The sequence below is a fragment of the Buteo buteo genome, chromosome 5 (assembly GCF_964188355.1).
Source record: "Buteo buteo chromosome 5, bButBut1.hap1.1, whole genome shotgun sequence".
Lineage (NCBI taxonomy): Eukaryota > Metazoa > Chordata > Aves > Accipitriformes > Accipitridae > Buteo > Buteo buteo.
Window position 1 is genome coordinate 53,089,526 of NC_134175.1, and position 17,176 is coordinate 53,106,701.

General features: G+C 39.8%; 1 protein-coding gene across 2 annotated transcripts in view; it reads left to right on the plus strand.

Annotated features, from left to right (window-relative positions):
* The window catches only part of GALNT13 (polypeptide N-acetylgalactosaminyltransferase 13), a 153,493-nt gene that overhangs the window by 105,761 nt on the left and 30,556 nt on the right, over nt 1-17,176 (plus strand). For both annotated transcript variants that reach the window (XM_075029090.1, XM_075029091.1), the window contains one exon: nt 16,431-16,570. In XM_075029090.1, the coding sequence (XP_074885191.1) occupies nt 16,431-16,570 (140 nt within the window). The remainder of the gene's footprint in view (nt 1-16,430; nt 16,571-17,176) is intronic.

Here is a 17,176-nt window from a genome sequence, read left to right on the forward strand (position 1 = left end):
TACCCACGGGGCTCCCTGGGCTGGCCAGAGCCATCGCTTTGGTTTGTACGGACAGTCAATGTGTGCACATGAAGTGTCATCACATTTTAGTTTATCTTTTTTTTTTTCTCTTTATTTAAGCATCAGTTTACTTCATGCAACTAACTCTTAAATAGATCTTGGTTTTCGGAATAATATAACAACTACCCTTGAGTCTCTTACATGGCAGTTTTCATGTTCTTACTTTCATCATTTAAAATTTACCTGTTCATTTGAAAAATAAGGCTTGGAGACAATTAAATTTTTATCAAACTTAGAGTTTTAAGCAAAACTTTTTTTTTTACCTGAACAAACACAAGAATCAAAAGCTTTAACGAGTGGCTGTGATCAGGGAAAAAAAGAGTATGTACCTTCAGTGCTGGCTCTCTGGTAAAAACTGTTTTGCACCTGTATTTCAAGTAGTCTTTTGGTCACAGCCAACTTCTTAAAGCAGGCATTTTGAGCCAAGCCTTTTCTTTCTATAAATCAGGACTAGTAGTTTTATTTCATTTGATTTGACTGAAGTAAATGAAAAATAAGGTTAATATACTTTATAATGCTATTTTTCTTTTAAAGATTTGTATATAAAATGGAAAACTGTTCTGGGTGGGGTTTTTTTACTCTAAGCTGTTTTACTGATAGCTCAAAATTATATAGTTAATAAAAACTAAGTTGCTTCAGTTCAAAAGCCAGACTACACCATGTCTCACGTATGAAAGCCAGTTATTTTTCATAGTATTTACATATTATTCCTTTAAATGTCTCTGGTAGAGTATAGCCATAGACTATGTGAGCTATTGTTACTATTTTATTGTGTGCGCTGGGATAATCTTCCAATTCTTCCATCTTTAAACTTTCTTCCAATTTAAATTCTGTAGCAACAGAATCAGTTTAAATTTTCACAATCACCAAGAAGAAAACCCCGGACCATATTATTATCTGTATGAGTTTTGCGTTTCATCTGCAGCACAATTTACTGTTATTATACCTCAGCTCATTCCAGCTGCAAGCCTACTTGTTTCCACAAGCTGTTTTGGCGCTTTGATTTTTCCAGCGGTTCAGGACATCTCAGTCAATCATCAGGTGCCAACATGTAATCACAAGCTGTGAAGTCGGAAAACTCTTGGTTTCTGCATGGGTTATCGCACATGTCCTGTGGCTGTCACAGTATGTGCTCATAAAATATTCTGAGGCTGTCCTGGAAAACCCTTATCAAGCCAAAAAATTTAAAGCACCATAAAAAAAAGTCTATGCACACCTTAAGTGCCCTGTTAATGGTGTAAAAAAGACATTTATATATCTATACCTTAGGTAGCCTAAATATAGATGTATATAAATGTGCATATAACCAAAAGATGCAAGCATGAAACAAATCTTAAAAATAAGTCAACAGACTGATGAAACCCCATCAGTCAGAGGTTTGGGTTGGCACCAAGTGTTTTTGGGAAATGTTCGCAGGGCTCTGCCTCCTGCTCGGAGGAAGGGCCATTGCAAAACAACCCCATTGACAGGGTCCTCTTAAATATGGAAATTGAATTTTGTGTGGATTGTGTCCCTTTATAATTGGTAATTATATCTACCCTATTAAAGCTGAAGGAATAGGGTGTGTGACAGAAAATTTGGCTGACTGTTTCTAACATAATTGATTTCTGTTCTCTTGCAAGAGGAACGGAAAAAAATGGAAAAAATAAATACAATGCTGACAAATGGATGTCTAATATGATGTAAAAGTGAATTTAAAACCCATGTAAGATGCAGTCAAGTTCAAACCATAAATACATCACATGGGATTAGCCATTCTTTAATTCAGTTCTCCCTTATTAAGTTTTTTCTTGTGCAGTCTCATAATAGCAGTTCCCAATGCATTTTTGTTGAACTAAATGCATTTCTAATAATTTACCCTGAAAGCGTACATTTTCTTAAGAGCGTGAGGCATGCAAGTACTAACAATGTATATTCACCGCATAGTGTTATGTGGTGAATACATTGCACTCTGTGCTATTATATTCTGCCTTGACAGCAAGTTTTTCTAGGCTGATGAGGAGTTAGTTGCTTTAAGGCATTTAGGTGAGCTCAAGCTCTAAAAATATCATACTAAGGGCTATTTAAAATACAATACATTTTAAATGAGGTATTAGTAAAATGCATTTGAAAGTGACTAGAATAGTGATATGCGTGGTGGAATCACTTAAAAATTCCAATTTCAAAAAGAGTGCCAGATGAAATTGCTGCTGTGTAGTTTTCTAAAATGAGTTAATATTTCAGTTAAAAAATGCTCCCAAATTCGTCATGTTTTAATTTTCAAATTCCAAAATGCAACACTCCAAATCCTAGCTAAGAACTTTTTTGTTTTTCTCTCCCTTTCTCTCTTCCATTGCTTTTCTTTTTGTTTTGGGATCTTCAAAGTAAGGGTCCTTTTGGTTACAGCAGGACTCCCTCTTAGGCCTTGATTTTTTTTAAATTTTTTTTTTTTACCCTTTTTTCCACAGAATTTCTACTGAGATATTCTGAGTTGTGGGAGTGAGGAATTTAGTGCTGAGCAAAAGGTTAAGTTCAGATGTAGAAATTAAAATAAAAAGGCCATGGGGAAATATATCTGATTTAAGCTTACCTTTGACCAGCTTGCATATTTTTCCAGCACATCTGTAAAACCTGGAGCAAGCCCCCTCACTATGGACTTTCCCTGCTCTGCTCCTTCACTGATTTGACATGTCAGTCAGACCTCCAATGCAATAGATTAATTTGGAACCGCCCAATTAAAAGAAAATGAAACTTACGGCAGTAAGAAATACCTATTTCCATCTATCGGAGCACACACATTACAGAATGCCCTGTAAATTGAGTGATGAAGTCATACCTCTGCAGATCTAAGTATTTTAAATCTGATATTTAGTTTTGAAGGTGGATAATGAGGAGCACGTTGGATGACGTAAATCAGGACCTTAATCCTTTCTGCTGCTGGTTCCAGCCTGGAGCTGTCCGTGTGGTGCTGCTGTCGCAGGGCGTTATTTGGTGTAACATCTTCTGTCAAGGTGCTGGGTGGATGGATGGATGGATGCTGTTCGGGTTTGGAGGAGTGGTGAATACTGATGTGTCATCTTCTGAACTGGCCGGTATCCGGAGGTTCAGCTGGGTTGAAAATGCCCGATTTGAAGGTTTGGAAACATGCAGGTGCTTTTGATGGCAGAAGCCATTGTGAAGCTCTGTCTAGAAGAGGTCAAATGAGCACACGTTTTGAAGTTTCCTCATTAGCACTTGTACCTTTGACAGGAGTTACAGATTATTTCCTATTGTATTGGAGAGGAGCTTCTGAAATCACTTTGGATAGTCAGTTTTGCAGCTACCTTTACAATTTCCTAGGTTTCAGCGAGCAGCAGGGGAGGATTTTGACAGCGACGTTTTTTAACTTGGATATCCAATATTAGGCTTTCTAGCCTGCATTTCATCAGCTGGTTTCCGAGGTGAGAAGACATCCCTTCTCCCATGGAAAAGACCAATTCTTGCCGTAGGCCATTTTAATTTAGGCTTCTAAGCACAGATAGAAATGCAAGGCTATCTTTAACGAACCATTTTTCAGCAGTCTGACATCTAGTGGGATACCATGCATTGCAAATACTGCTTTCCACAATGATTCCTTTGGGAAGGAAAAGCTGCTAGTGGAGGCATCGTTTTCCTTCTTCCACCTGGGGAGGAAAATCCTCTTTCAATTTCCCTATCAAAATTTCCCTGGGGTTGCCACAGGGCTGGAGTTCTTTAGCCCTTTCTTTTATACCAGTGTGAGGCCAAGGTGGCTCTAAAAATGCAGTCTCCATCCAAAAAGATGGGAAGATAAGGAGACAGAAATCAAAACCACCCTGCAGTATTTCAGCTCTAGGGGCAGGGCTGTACGGGGTGGGGGGGGACATTCCCTCTGCACCCCCAGGGTAGCTGGGTTTGAGCGTGCCTTTGGCTACTGGTGGTAAAAACAAGACCACAGTTAGACGAAGCACAAGGGGCTTACCTTGCCAGCACTTAAATACCTGTGAATTCTGCTACCTGGGGAGGAAGACAGCTCTGTTTTCAACCAATTTAAATGGCTCTGTACATACAGCACAGCCTTTGGATCATGCCGGGGCTTCCCTCGAAGATCCCTTGTGCAATCGCCAAGGAGACCCTGGTAAAGCTGTAAATTACGTCTCCCTTTCTCATCGTGTCGGCAAGCTCTCCCGGCGTGGGTTCCCTCCCCAGTACCACTGCCGTCCTGGCTGCCGGTCCCTCCCCTCTCCCACCTGATGGACTTCATTCCTTCATCTCCACCGTGTTTTGGCACGCTCCTTGCCGCTGGGCATCCCTGGGGGACAGGCATCCCACCCTCAAACTCGTTAGCCCAGCGATGGCAAACGACCCCGGAGAGCTTTTGGCATGCAAAGGGCATGCACAAGAGGTGCGGGTGGGCTTGATGGCTCGGCTTCTTAACCTCGGCTCTGTGGGCAGGGGGGCGAGTTAATAATTTCTAGGTCATTTGCCTGCAATTGTTAGTTATAGGTACAACTGTGGAGCTGATGCAGGGTAAAATGATTTGGTTTTTGTCACGACAGTTTTTAATGAAACCGTTTCTTTTTATTAGAAAAGTTAGGGGGAGATGCCAAGGTATTTTTTGTATGTGTTGTTAAGTTATTCCTTGTCTTTCTAGGAACAAAACTGCTATTCACTTCTGAAATGAGCACAAATCAGCAGAAATTTAGTGCTGCTAAATGTACTCTCTCTTCTTTACACAGTTATGTGTTTGCAAATTTGCACAAAATTCAAATAGAGAACCTATGAAGAAAATTTTATTGAGATAGAAAGGTGAAATTAGGTCAGTAACAGTGATGTTGGCAGGACAAGATTTGTTTAATTCAAAACTTGATGTCTGTTGCTGTTTCAGTCACTGGAAAGAATTTCACTATAGGTCTCCCTTATATTTTCTGATATTTTTGAAGTTGTTTATGAATATGCTATATCAATTGACAATTAAAATGTGATGATGATGTTCCTCAGGATTAAGAAGCAAATGGAGGAGAAAGGTACTTAGAGGTTTTAGAAAATAAAGTTAACAATAACATTTTAACTAAAAAAATTGTAATAAAAGCGCATAGGAAATAGTAGATTTTTTTAATAGGTCATTTTTAAATGTCAGAAATTATTTCCTTATATTATTAAACTGTTTTTTATCCTTTTGTCTGGCACGCCTTTCTCTTAGTTTATTAATCTGAAAAATACAGATCTCTAGATAATCCTGTTAGAGAACAAAGTTGCATTTTAGTAATTAGGTCTCTGAAGCTATTATCTATCAGTGCACACTCATCTACTCAGCTCTCCTCTGGGACCTGATTAATTTGATTTCTTAGATGATGTCCTAAGAGAAAGAGGAACCAATGGTTGTTCACTGTGGCGTTGTGTTAAATATATCTTTTGGTATAATTAGGGTGCATACCTAGTAATTATATTTCAGGGTAAAAGTCTTGATCAATCGAGTTACGAATTGCTTTCTTGAGGTTGTCTGCTTGTAAAAATATAACTGCACTGAAGAAGAGCCCATCTGAATTTTTTTGTGGTATTAGACAGATTTAAAATTGCTGCCTTCCCTTAGCTTTGTTGAAGCTGTGTGTGGCTAAGAATAAAATCTTTTATTTCTGCTACCTTTGAATTTGGCCATCCTATGTGTTGCCTGTTTGTTCATGCCACATGCTCAGATGAGTTAGGAACCAGAATTTTTAATATATCCAACCTAGATTTAAAAAAAAAAAAAAAAAAGAGGAAAACCATACAGATTAAATTCTGTGCAGAATGATTTGAGTTGAAAAATAGGCTTAATTTGTCACACGGTGAGAGTAGGAGGAACAATTCTTGTAGAAAAAATACTCCATTTGTAGGTTATTTGCATTGGTGTGTGGGGAAACAATGCAGTTCTAGTTTCGCTGTGTGTTTTGGAGTGCAGAGTGGCTTTGCTCTCTGGCTGGAGCCGTGTCCCAGCATTGTGAAAGGTGTGTTTGCTGAGGCTGGGACGGGTTTGAAAACTGAGAGTAAGATCACAAAATATGGTTGTAGTAAGGAACACTCACCTTTTTGTTTTAGTATAAATACTGCATTTGACAAGGAGTTTTGAATTTTTCCTGGCAGGAACCTAAGAGTCTGGAGCATGACTACAGTCTGAATCCACAAGAGCCAAATAATTCAGAAGAGTTTAAAAAAATCTCAGAAATGCTGGAATCACTTCAAAGGGGATTAAAGGAAGTCCCTTTCTTAGACAAGAAAAGAAATATATGAATTTGTTCTGAAAACGGAGGAGCGGCTGCGTATTGCCCATTTTACAGTTGACGTCAGTAGTGCTCTGAAGCCCGTCTCATTTACCATAAGGTTAAAATGGTACCGGGGACTTGAGCTGACAGAGGAGGCTTTCCTCCTAAATCAGTACAAATCCTCGCAATTTTCTGACTGCAGAAAGTGTTCTTTCCTGATTCCTTGGGAAAGCAAAGTACCCAAAAGTGGGATGGCCGACCTCATCCCGGTGAGGCAAGGTGTGCCCTATGCAACACCAAGCTGCGAAGTCAAGTGCTGCATATTCATTTGCTTTCAGCAATTCTCTCTCCTTCCCTCCATATCGATCTTTTATTGACATCCCTCTTAAAAAAATCTAATAGCTTAATAATTACTAATCTCTGTTAGTATATTTAGCAGTCAGCTTTCTGTCATTTTCACTATTATCCATTAAATTGCTAGTGTAATTGATGTAAATCAATGGTGCAGGATGACACTCCAGGTAGTTCTTTGCTATCAAACCAACTCGTTTCTCACGTACAAGACCACGCATCTTATCTTACTGTTTCAAACACATGTAAGCACATTTGTGTATACCCAGGTGGATTTGCACGTATGTACCTTCTCAGGCTGTTCCAGTCACCCAGCACGCTATTCCTAGCAGCCTTATTCGCTTCTTTTTCAAGTTGTTCCAGCATATCTCATTCCACTTAGCCCGTATATTCCTAAATGTAGGCAGTTCCGTCAATTTATGCATTAAAATACTGTATCTAATCATTGAATGGAAATAATTACATGCTCAGAATAGGCCTGCATTTGCACAGTCAGCTGAAAAAGATAATGCATATAATAGTTCAGTTTCTCTGTACACTTAGTGCATTGCTAAACCACTTTATCTTCTTAATAATCAGTTAGTATTCAATTCCTGTGTCCTACCTAGTCTATTAAAGTAAGGCTAAAATGCAAAGTTACATTATTTTTCGAGCACTTTATTTGAAGCATTATTGAGAATTTAAATATAGTACTTTATAGTTTTAATTTGGGATTCCAAGATAAGTGCTTGTGTTTTACTTAGATTTACTCAGCAGATGATGCGCAATCCTCCTTTCAAGTGTAATTATATAATTAGGTTGATAATGACTGTATCAATTTAGGAAGTAAGAGCTCTTGACAAACATTTTCACTCTTCCCTTACCTATTTAGCATTTTAGTGCTAGAGGACTGCCAGAGCTGCAAGTGCACTAATTCCAAAATAAGTTCATTTAACCTGTAGCGTTATGATCCCGCAGGGAAATACGCATGGCCGCCCTGGTGCACCTGCGGGACAGCTCAGCTCTGTGCTGGTTCCGTTAGGAAAGCACTCGCCCAGAGTGAGGAGGATTTTCCATGGGAGAAAAGCACTGCACTGCTGAATTGGGCTGCTCCTCCCATAGTCTGCCATGGGTGGGAAACGGGTGTGCTAGGGATAAAAAAAGAAAAAATGAAAAAAAAGGGGGGGGGGGAGAAAAAAGAAAAAGAAAGAAAGCAAGTACAGCATTTAATACGACTTTTTCAGCATCATTGTTACCAAAGGTCCTGTCTTGGTTCCTTGCTCAACTAAATTCAGCTGTAGGGCTGAATGCATCATGAAGGAGGGATGAAATTTCTCGTGGTCAGTCAGTCTCAGGCTAGGCATTAATTCTGCCCCAGCCAAATACAAATGCATTCTTGTAGGCACTCTTAAGCGCCAGAAATATTCTTTGACTCCATATGTGTAAGAGACTGCTCATACAGGGCTTACTGTGATACCTCTAGGAAGAGAAGCCGTGCAGGGGCCGGCTGAGCTACTGCTGCTTGAATCAAAAAAATACCTTTCTTCTGTTGCTTCTCTGCTTATATTTAAGACACTAACATTGAAAACCTGAATCATATTGATAGTCCTTGCTTATTGAGCTTCTCTGATTGAAAAAAAAAAAACCCAACCCCCCAAAATATTGAATAGAAGTAATTGTGCTGCAAGATACTTATCTTTATGGTGTTACTCACTGTTTCTTAACTTTTCAGGTAAAAATTACATGTGTCTGTATATGCAGACGTACATTTTTTGCAGAAGCAGGTGAGGAGGTGTCTGAAAGGAGAGCCGTACCAGCACCAGGGGTTATTTCAAGGCTGGCTGTGCTGTGCAGAGGGGGATGCTGCGGCGGGCGAGGGGCTGGGAGGACAGTGGGGCTGGCTCCGGATGAGTCCCGGGAGGTCGTGCTGTCCCCATCTGAATGAATATTTGGCTGGCATTATTAAAACCTGATTTTTTTTTTAATAATAACAAACTTGACCTTGGTTTCAAAAGGATACACAGAAAAGAGACTGGAGCGAATCCATGCTGGTGTTTTGAATTAGACTGCACCGCTGCCGCCGATTGAGAACAGCGGGCAGTTACGGCAGTAGCTTTCCCTTTACACAGGGCTTGAATTTAAGAGAGATTACCCCTGTTTTCCATCGCAGGAGTCTGTCTCCTGCATACCAGCCTCTTTCCCGCAGTGGTTTCGTGGCAGAAGCCGGTGAAATGCCGTGGACGCTTTCCCACGTGGAGTGTTTGTCGGAAGAAAGGGCAGGACTTGGAGCACCTCGGTTTTTAGCTGAATATTGTGTTATTCAAACCAGCAAGTGCCTTGAGAATTCATGTTGTTTGACTTCGGTCTTGGGGTCATCTAGCTTGATTTCATTCAAAGGTACTTAGGACAGGAGGTGTGAGAATTTGGGTTTTCCTGTCTTGTAGTTGTTCCAAAGGTCTTGACTTATTAATGCTGCCCTAACCTAAGGCTGCAGTTAAAAGGGAGCTTAAAACCTTTCTTCCTAGATGTGATCCCTCTTTTCTGAATATCCATTGGTTTTTTTAAAGGAGAAAGATGACATTTGTAGATCAACACACACAGAAATGCTCCCGTGTAATTAACATACACGAATCGAGACAGATCAAATTCATGTTTTATCTTTTGTGTCATTTATAGCACTGATATTTGCAAAGAGCATTTTATTAAATTTGTAATAAAATGGAGCATAAAGTGTGGGTTGGCAGATCATTGCCAGACAGGGCCACCATAGATTATTTTTTCCTAAAGGTATCTCTTGTGGGGCATATTACAAATCTCTAATGACTTAATGTAGCTTTTCAGCTGATAGGGAAGAGTAGAAAGAAAACCTTTATTACTTTATATGCAATATAAATGGAATAGAAAAAATAATATACTCATGCATACTGCGCCCAATATTGAAATACCAGGTAATACAAAACATATATTTGAATACACTGGAGACAGAGGCTGGCTTTGTATTTTATCTCTAAAATTTCTGAGTTGGGAAACAATCCTGGTTTGTAAGGTTGAATCGACATTCAAAGTGAAACTCATCTAAGATACCCACAAAATAGAGATTGATGGCTGAGCTACTTGTCTAGTCGTAATACAATGAATGTCAATGACAAATGTTTTCATTTGAAAACAGCATGAATGTAAGGGTCTTTTATGAAGGTATTTAGTAATTTTTCCAGCTACAAAAATACATTTTTTTTACATAAGCACTCTTATAACTTAAATCAGCTCTAGCCTTGCTATAGTCCTAGTAGCACAGGTTTCACTCCTGTTACACGTTAGTAAAAGAGACAAAATTTCCCAGGATCACTTAATTTTCCATATTTTTTATTCCAAAGAAGAGCTATAATGTAAGAGGTTTTTATGGTTCTCACAGGAAAAACATTTTCACTGTCATAAGTCTTCTAGTTCCTCAATAATTTTACTACTTAATTTTTACTCTTTGGTGCTGGATGTTCAAAGCAAAGTCAGAGGTTTCTGTTCAACCCTGCCTCTCTTAAAAGCTTTCCTGAGATACGGACTGCAGAACCATCTTAATGATGGATTAATTTTATCCATAATAATGTTCCCATTGATATCTATTTCAGTAAAATTGATATATTTTTGTTTAGTGTCTGGTCAAAATTGGCAATGTAAGAGTTAATTAGCCTATGTCTTTCTCTCTAAAATATATGTTTATTAAGTATGATACATTACAGGTAGGTTTATAAAGTAAAGCAATATTTAAAGTCTTAATCTTTTGCTATAGAATTAAGCTTTAAATGTGCAACACACTATCATGCAGTGCTTTATTTGCAGAAATATTGACAATATTGACTCATTTTCTGGAGTGATAAGATTTTTTATGTTAGAAATTGTAAGCATATTTTCTCCAAGCATATATAACTGATGCTTTCCCATGAAAGGCACAGAATCTTTATTCCACGCCATATTTTATATTATGAAACCACTACCTATATTTATCTTAAATCACTCAAGAATTGATATAAGAACTTCTCAGGAAGAGGGCGGAAGGTGGGTGTTGGGGGTTTTTTTTGGAGTTAGCACATTTTTTGTTTGTTTTACTCTTTAATGAGTTATGCATGGCTTTTGGCAATATAAATAAGACGTGTCAAGGAACTAATGCTTCGGCTAATTAGACAATGCATGTATTACCAATTAATATGTCTGCTTTTGATACGGATACAAGATGAAAGTCCCTGGATTTTGGAAGCGTACAGCATTATGTGTACTATTTTCTGGATTGTATTATAAGTTGCTCATAAAGCACTGCAGGACCGGCCTGGTGTTCAACCACGGTCCTCGGAGGGATGCGTCGCTCCTCTCGTGTCGGCAAAGTGACGATGCGGACTGCAAGCCCCTGGTTACGATTACACGAGTTTCCCAAGCCATCACCCTCTGTCTCCTTGAAGGAAAAGGCAGCAGAGCATGCTGGCGAGAAGCATTCTCCCAGGCACCGGCTGAATCATATTAATACAGCAACTAGTATTCTTCCAAAATTATTAGCAAGTGCTCTCCTTGCTTCTCTGTTAACGTGTGCCATACAGGGCATCCTGGTGTCGCAAACTCATTTTTAGTTTAGCACTTTGCCATCTTTAATCCTGTGAAACATAATACAATTTTGAATCTTCCTTTGGCAGTAAAAAAAAAGCAAAAATCAAACTAAACCATCTCCATCTTTGGAGGTTCCCAGTGGCCTCCAACTTGGTTCTTAGCCTTCTCAGTTAAAGGGGGCACCTCGGATAATGACCTGGCTACCGTGCAACACGATGCAGGTTTTCAAAGCTGAACTACAGCCAGATGTGCTTGACAGGTCTCTCTGGTCACATTGCTCTCCCTTTTAATACACTAGAACATCAGTTCAGTGAAACAATGGTTTTTCTCTCAGGCTTTTCAAGGCAGCAAAAGGTAGCAAAAGCCTAATTTGGATTAAGTTTTCAAAGTGTTATTCCTACATAAAGAAAATTATTCTTAGTTCTGCAACTTCTATTTCATTCCAGATGAATTTTTTTTCATCTTTATCATCATGAATTAATGTCTTGTTCTGCAGAAATGGTACATTTTGCCAATTTTAAAACTATACCCTCGTATGCCAATTTGCTGGACATGCCCATTAGAAAAAACGCAGGTGAAATGCAATGCTGCAACCATTTAATTTGTTCTACTTGAAACACATCTGCTGCTCTGTTAAAACAATCCACTTCTTTCCTGAGATACTTTTAGTCCATTCTTTCACATGCTACACTTTCTGTAGCTACTTGTGATGTTTCATTTCTTTTTTGCACCCAAGGACATTTTACTTATGTTTTCTTATTTAAGTGTAAGTGGACGTATTAGTCATTAATTATTTCTATATTTCCTCTGAGTCCCATCGACTATTTAGCAAGTAGTGACAACAAATAGGTATTGATTCATAATAGCTTGGTTTTAAATTGAGCAGAAGGGAATATAAGGTTTACTGGAGATCCATACAAATGAGGTCCTTGCTTGAAGACAAAGCAGGCTGTATGGGCGAGCATCGCCACGTGTCATGTGAATGAATGCTGCTGAAATGAGCCAGCCCGGTTCGTGCAAGATGAGCAGTATATTTAATAGAGGAGCTTTGCAAAGGGAAAACCTGTCAGGGTCGTAGTGGAGAGTATTACCAACGTGTGTTAGGAGCCTATGGAGGGAAAGGGAAGAGGCAGCTTGGATTGAAGGGGGATCGATGCCAGTGCCGTGGAGACGTGGGTCACCACCGTGCTGGGGGGCATGGTCTCCACATCTCTTGTGGGCTCCCAAGACCTGAAGAGCCTTAAGATAAACCTGCCCCAGTGAGGTGAGCATGCCAAACCCACCCAAGACTCCCCATCTCTGTGGCTAAGTTTTATTAAAATGTAAAACTAGAATTTATTTTGCTGGAGTTTGTTTAATTACAGAAATCTCAAGTACAAAGTTGAGCCAGATTGAGTGGAAAGTGATTTATTGCTTTTTCTATTCCAGCAATTGCAGGGCTGAGCCAAATGTGGAAATAGAAATCCCTGGAAGAATTGTAAAGCAAAATAGAAACAAGGTGTTCAGTGAATCCACAGGGTATTTTCATTGAGAGACAGCGTTTCTGATTTGGTTTGTAACTCAGATATCAAAGTGTGTGCGTGTGGTAGGGGAAGGCTGTGTTGTTTGCGGTCTCAGACTATAACAGTGTTAATATCCTTTTTCCTCATGTTCAGCTTCATCAGATCCCCACAGTACAAAGCACTACGAAACACAGATATTGCTTTTCTCCTAATACTTCCAGTACCTTCCCATGAGGAAGATTAGCTTAATTATAGATAAGGATTGAGTAGCACAAATAATAGCAGTAGTGCATGTCTATTCCTCCGGAAGAGGCAGCAATCACAGACCACCACTCCCCCTTGCCCGTAAAAGCTTGCCTGGAAAACATAATTTATTTTTTTTTAATAAAGTTTCTTTTCTGAAAGCAAAGATGTTTTCAGCTCAGTTCTGCATAGCATGCATTGCACAGACATCTTTCGAAGTCAGGCGGGTGTTCTTGGTCCTTCCATCATTGGTACATACAAATGACAAATACTCTGCAGCAAAACTCATGTCATGATCCTGTTCGTGCCCGACCAGGTCCAGAGGTTATGCTCTTCGGTGTCTGTTTCATTTGATCCTTTTGTGGTGAATACAGATACACACAAAGCAATGGAACAGCCACAAGATGCTACTTAATGGAAGCACAGGGGTTAGGCACGTCAGCGTTTTAGGTAGTGTAAGTTAAATTAGTGACTGCGTGAGTTGTACTTAGAAAAAAATTGCCATTTGAAAAAGTAAAATGTTAGATAACGACTGTGGTACTGACCTTTTGATACTTTTCTTCCCCTAAACAGAGTCAAATGAAACTCTGTGATCAATTTCCTTGACTGCAGAACAGCTGAACAATTACCCCTGTTCCTTGGGGAAAAAAATTAAAAATCTTTGAGAATTTTATAAAACTGCCCCAAATACTGTACCGAACATCCTGTAGCCCAGAAGATGTTCTGTGAGTTGCAGAGCAGATGAAGCCTCCTGTCCACCACATCTGTCCTGTACGGCCCCTGTATTCCCCTGTGTGGTGAGCTCGGCTTTCCCCAGACCTCTTGTATTTCCACCGTAGAAATCTGTCCCCACAGATCCTCTTCGTCACCTTCAGCCAGCTCTGGTAGGGGATAGCACCGCCTGGTCTTAACCTGCATTTGATTTCTCTTCACTTTTCTGCCATCCCCTAAGTTATTATGATTTAATTTCTCTATATGGGTTACGGTGGAAGGTTTTATTTGAATACTTCTGTTTACCGAAGTTTATAATTTTATGCTTTCCTAATGCCTGAGTAAGTGCCACTTAATTTCTTGGCACCAACCAAGAACATTTGGTTTCTGAGGAGTTTTTGCTGATCCGGAGCTGATGAAGCAACAGTCGGCCCCAGCCATTGTGATCAGGCTAAAGTGCTTCCCAGGAGCACCTGCCTTGATTTTAGCCTGTAGCAATAATTTGTAGCATATCCTGTATTTTAGTTAATTATCTAGAATTACTTCATATCCTACAATTACATAATGATACATAAATCTAATTGATCAAAGATGTAGCTGGTAAATACCTGGAAATACGGGTAAGAGTGGTTATCCAAAATCCAAAATAAGTTAAATTTTTGTTAATAGTAATGAATCGCTTTACTGTTGTTGTCTGCTGAATTTCTTTAAAAATTGATATAATCTTGTGCTTTAGGGCGTGATTTCGTAGCAGAATACACTGATATCCTTGGAGCTTCACCTCTATGATAATTTCAAAATAAGATCCCATAAATAATGGAAAGCAGAAGATGATGGAAATGCAGCATGGATTTCAGATGTAAATCCAAGAGTGTCTTTCAAACTATTTCAGCTGAGTGCTGGCAGTTACTAATGCTTTGCCTACCACTGTTTCTTTGGATGATAGCTCTCATCTAAAATTAGATTAATTCAGGCTACAGAGACTATTTGACGTGTTTTTTGGTTTTTTGATTATCTTTCTTAATAACTCAAGTTGGCCGAGCACCTTTAGACTGGCTTTTATGTTTCTTTCTGTGATGCATGGTTCCTTCCTGAGCTGTCCCCTTCCTGGAGTATGTCGGTATTGAAAAGGATAATGCAGATTATGGGTTCAGTATTATTTTAAACTCTGAAAGTCATATGCACACCTGCAAAAGTCGGCTTGGTAAGAGGGTGAAAAATGGGAATGGTATTTTCCTGTTACTCTTTCTTCAAACAGAAAGTTAAGAAGTTGAATAGATGAAGCCTTCCTTTCTTTGGCACTAGAGCTGTACGTCTGGCATTTCTTCTCCACGTGATGGATTTCTTCCCAGGAAACTACAGGGAAGGCAAAGCGCTGAGCGGGCTGGCTGCAGCCCCGGAGGGATTCCCCACCGCGCTCACCTCTGCCGCTGAAATCGCCCTCGGACGGAGCATGTTACCCTGTGTGGCATGCACCAGTTGGAGAGCAAATGCTGCATCTCAAAGGCTTCCAGAATACTTTTTAACACTTGGAAGTTCCTTATTCACATGCTTACAAAGTAGATTTTAAGTCACCTCTCTCTCAGACTTAATCTGTCCGCGGTGCCGATGTGTCGAGGTCATGAGCTGTACGAAGCGCGTTCGTGTCCGATGCACGGTCCGTGTTGACCTCTCCTGCGTCCGGGATGCAGAGCCGTGTCTGTGTCCTCCCACTTACATTTCTTCTACTTGGGTGCATACTTCTAGCATCAACAGATACATAAATTGCTTGACTAGCTATCGTGAGTCTTGAAAGCACCATATATTCTTTTGATTTAAATAAGAATACACTGTACAGGGGGAATTTCTGACTGATTTCCCCTCTCCTTGATCATTATTCTTTTTTTTTTTCTCTCTTCATGACCTGTATTTATGATTTGTGGCCCACGCACCACTCCAGATGGCCAGTGGGATGCTGCTGGCTCCAGTCTTTGATGTATAGGCTTGCGGTTGGAATGGTGCCACCGGACACGGTGACAATTTAACTGTGACGTTACATCTTCTCCCTTTCGGAAAGCCATGCCATCAGTGCCCTGCTTCCTGTAGGGTGATGGATCCGGTACGGGAGATGGGTCCTGTCTACCGCTGGTCTCTGCAGAAAACTGCCGCCTTGTTCCCCCTTCCCTGCCTTATTGCAGGAGGCATTTAATTGTATAGTAGTGTTAAGGAGGATGATAGCTGCGCTGTGAGTTGTGCCGTGGGCTGAGCCCGAGGTCTGCGGGACCTTGGGGGGCGTGGAGGGGAGGGAGCAATGGGGTTCCTCAGGATGATGGAGAACGTGTCCTTTCTGGTGAAAACACCCAAGGCGTGGTCTAGATTACATCAGTAAAAGAGACATGCCTCGTCCGAGTTATTTCTCTCAGAAGAGAGTGCTGGAAAACACCAGCAAGATGCTTTGGAAAAAATGGTTTGTAAAAATGTAAACAGATTTCTTTTTTATTTTGGAATATGAAGAAGTCAAGGAGTTCAGTGGTCCTGCCTTTCCAGATTAAGAAATTATCTGAAAAGAAAAAAATGTAATTTTCCAAGCATTTCAATTTGCTAAATTAATTATTTAATGCTTATAAAGATACATGGTGTAGCAGCTGCACATGCATTCACATAATGCTGTACCGTAATTCCAGCAAATGGATATTGATAAAAAGGAAATCATGACAACTGGAGAAGGATCTGTGATTTATGCTTTGCAGCTTTACAAAAACTGTGCTTTGATCATCTATTCTTTTAACAATTCCAGGTGTTGTTAAGGTGGATTATGGCGATGTGTCTGTCAGAAAAGCACTAAGAGAAAACCTGAAGTGTAAACCCTTCTCGTGGTACTTGGAAAACATCTATCCCGACTCCCAGATTCCACGGCGTTATTACTCACTTGGTGAGGTATGAACAGTTTCCTTTGGCTGATTTTTAAAAGCTCTTGAATGGTTTGATTTGAAGATAGCTATGGATAGAATAGCAATCAAATGAGCAAATGGCTTTTTTACATCCAGGAAAGTAATTTACTATTGAAACTTGCAATTGTAGTGACAAATAAAAGCCACAGTAGGGTTTCCAGTTTAACTCTGACAAAATAAAGTGAAACATGGTTTTACAGCAAGGAAAGAACTCATCTAACAAGTGTCAAATAATAAGGTTTTGTATGATATTGTCAGCCTGGAAAATAAAAGTATGAGAAAGTAATAAAATAGTTATTAAAACACCTTATTTTTACCAACGCGGCCTCAGTTTCTATGGAAACAGCAGTTCAGGCAGGATCTATGAATTAAAACTCATGCTTGACTATTACAGCTACCGACTGCCAGCTGAGCAGTAAAGTGGATTTTTAGACCTAAAGCTCAGGTACCATCATCAGCAGTAATGGACAATCTTTAAAACGTCAGAAGTGTATTCCTCAGTCATTTTCCTCTCTTTCAGCAGAGATTTAGTCTCAGGTAGGACAAACCGTCTGACCTGTCAGTGCAGCTGGCATCGTTGGTCCACGACGGG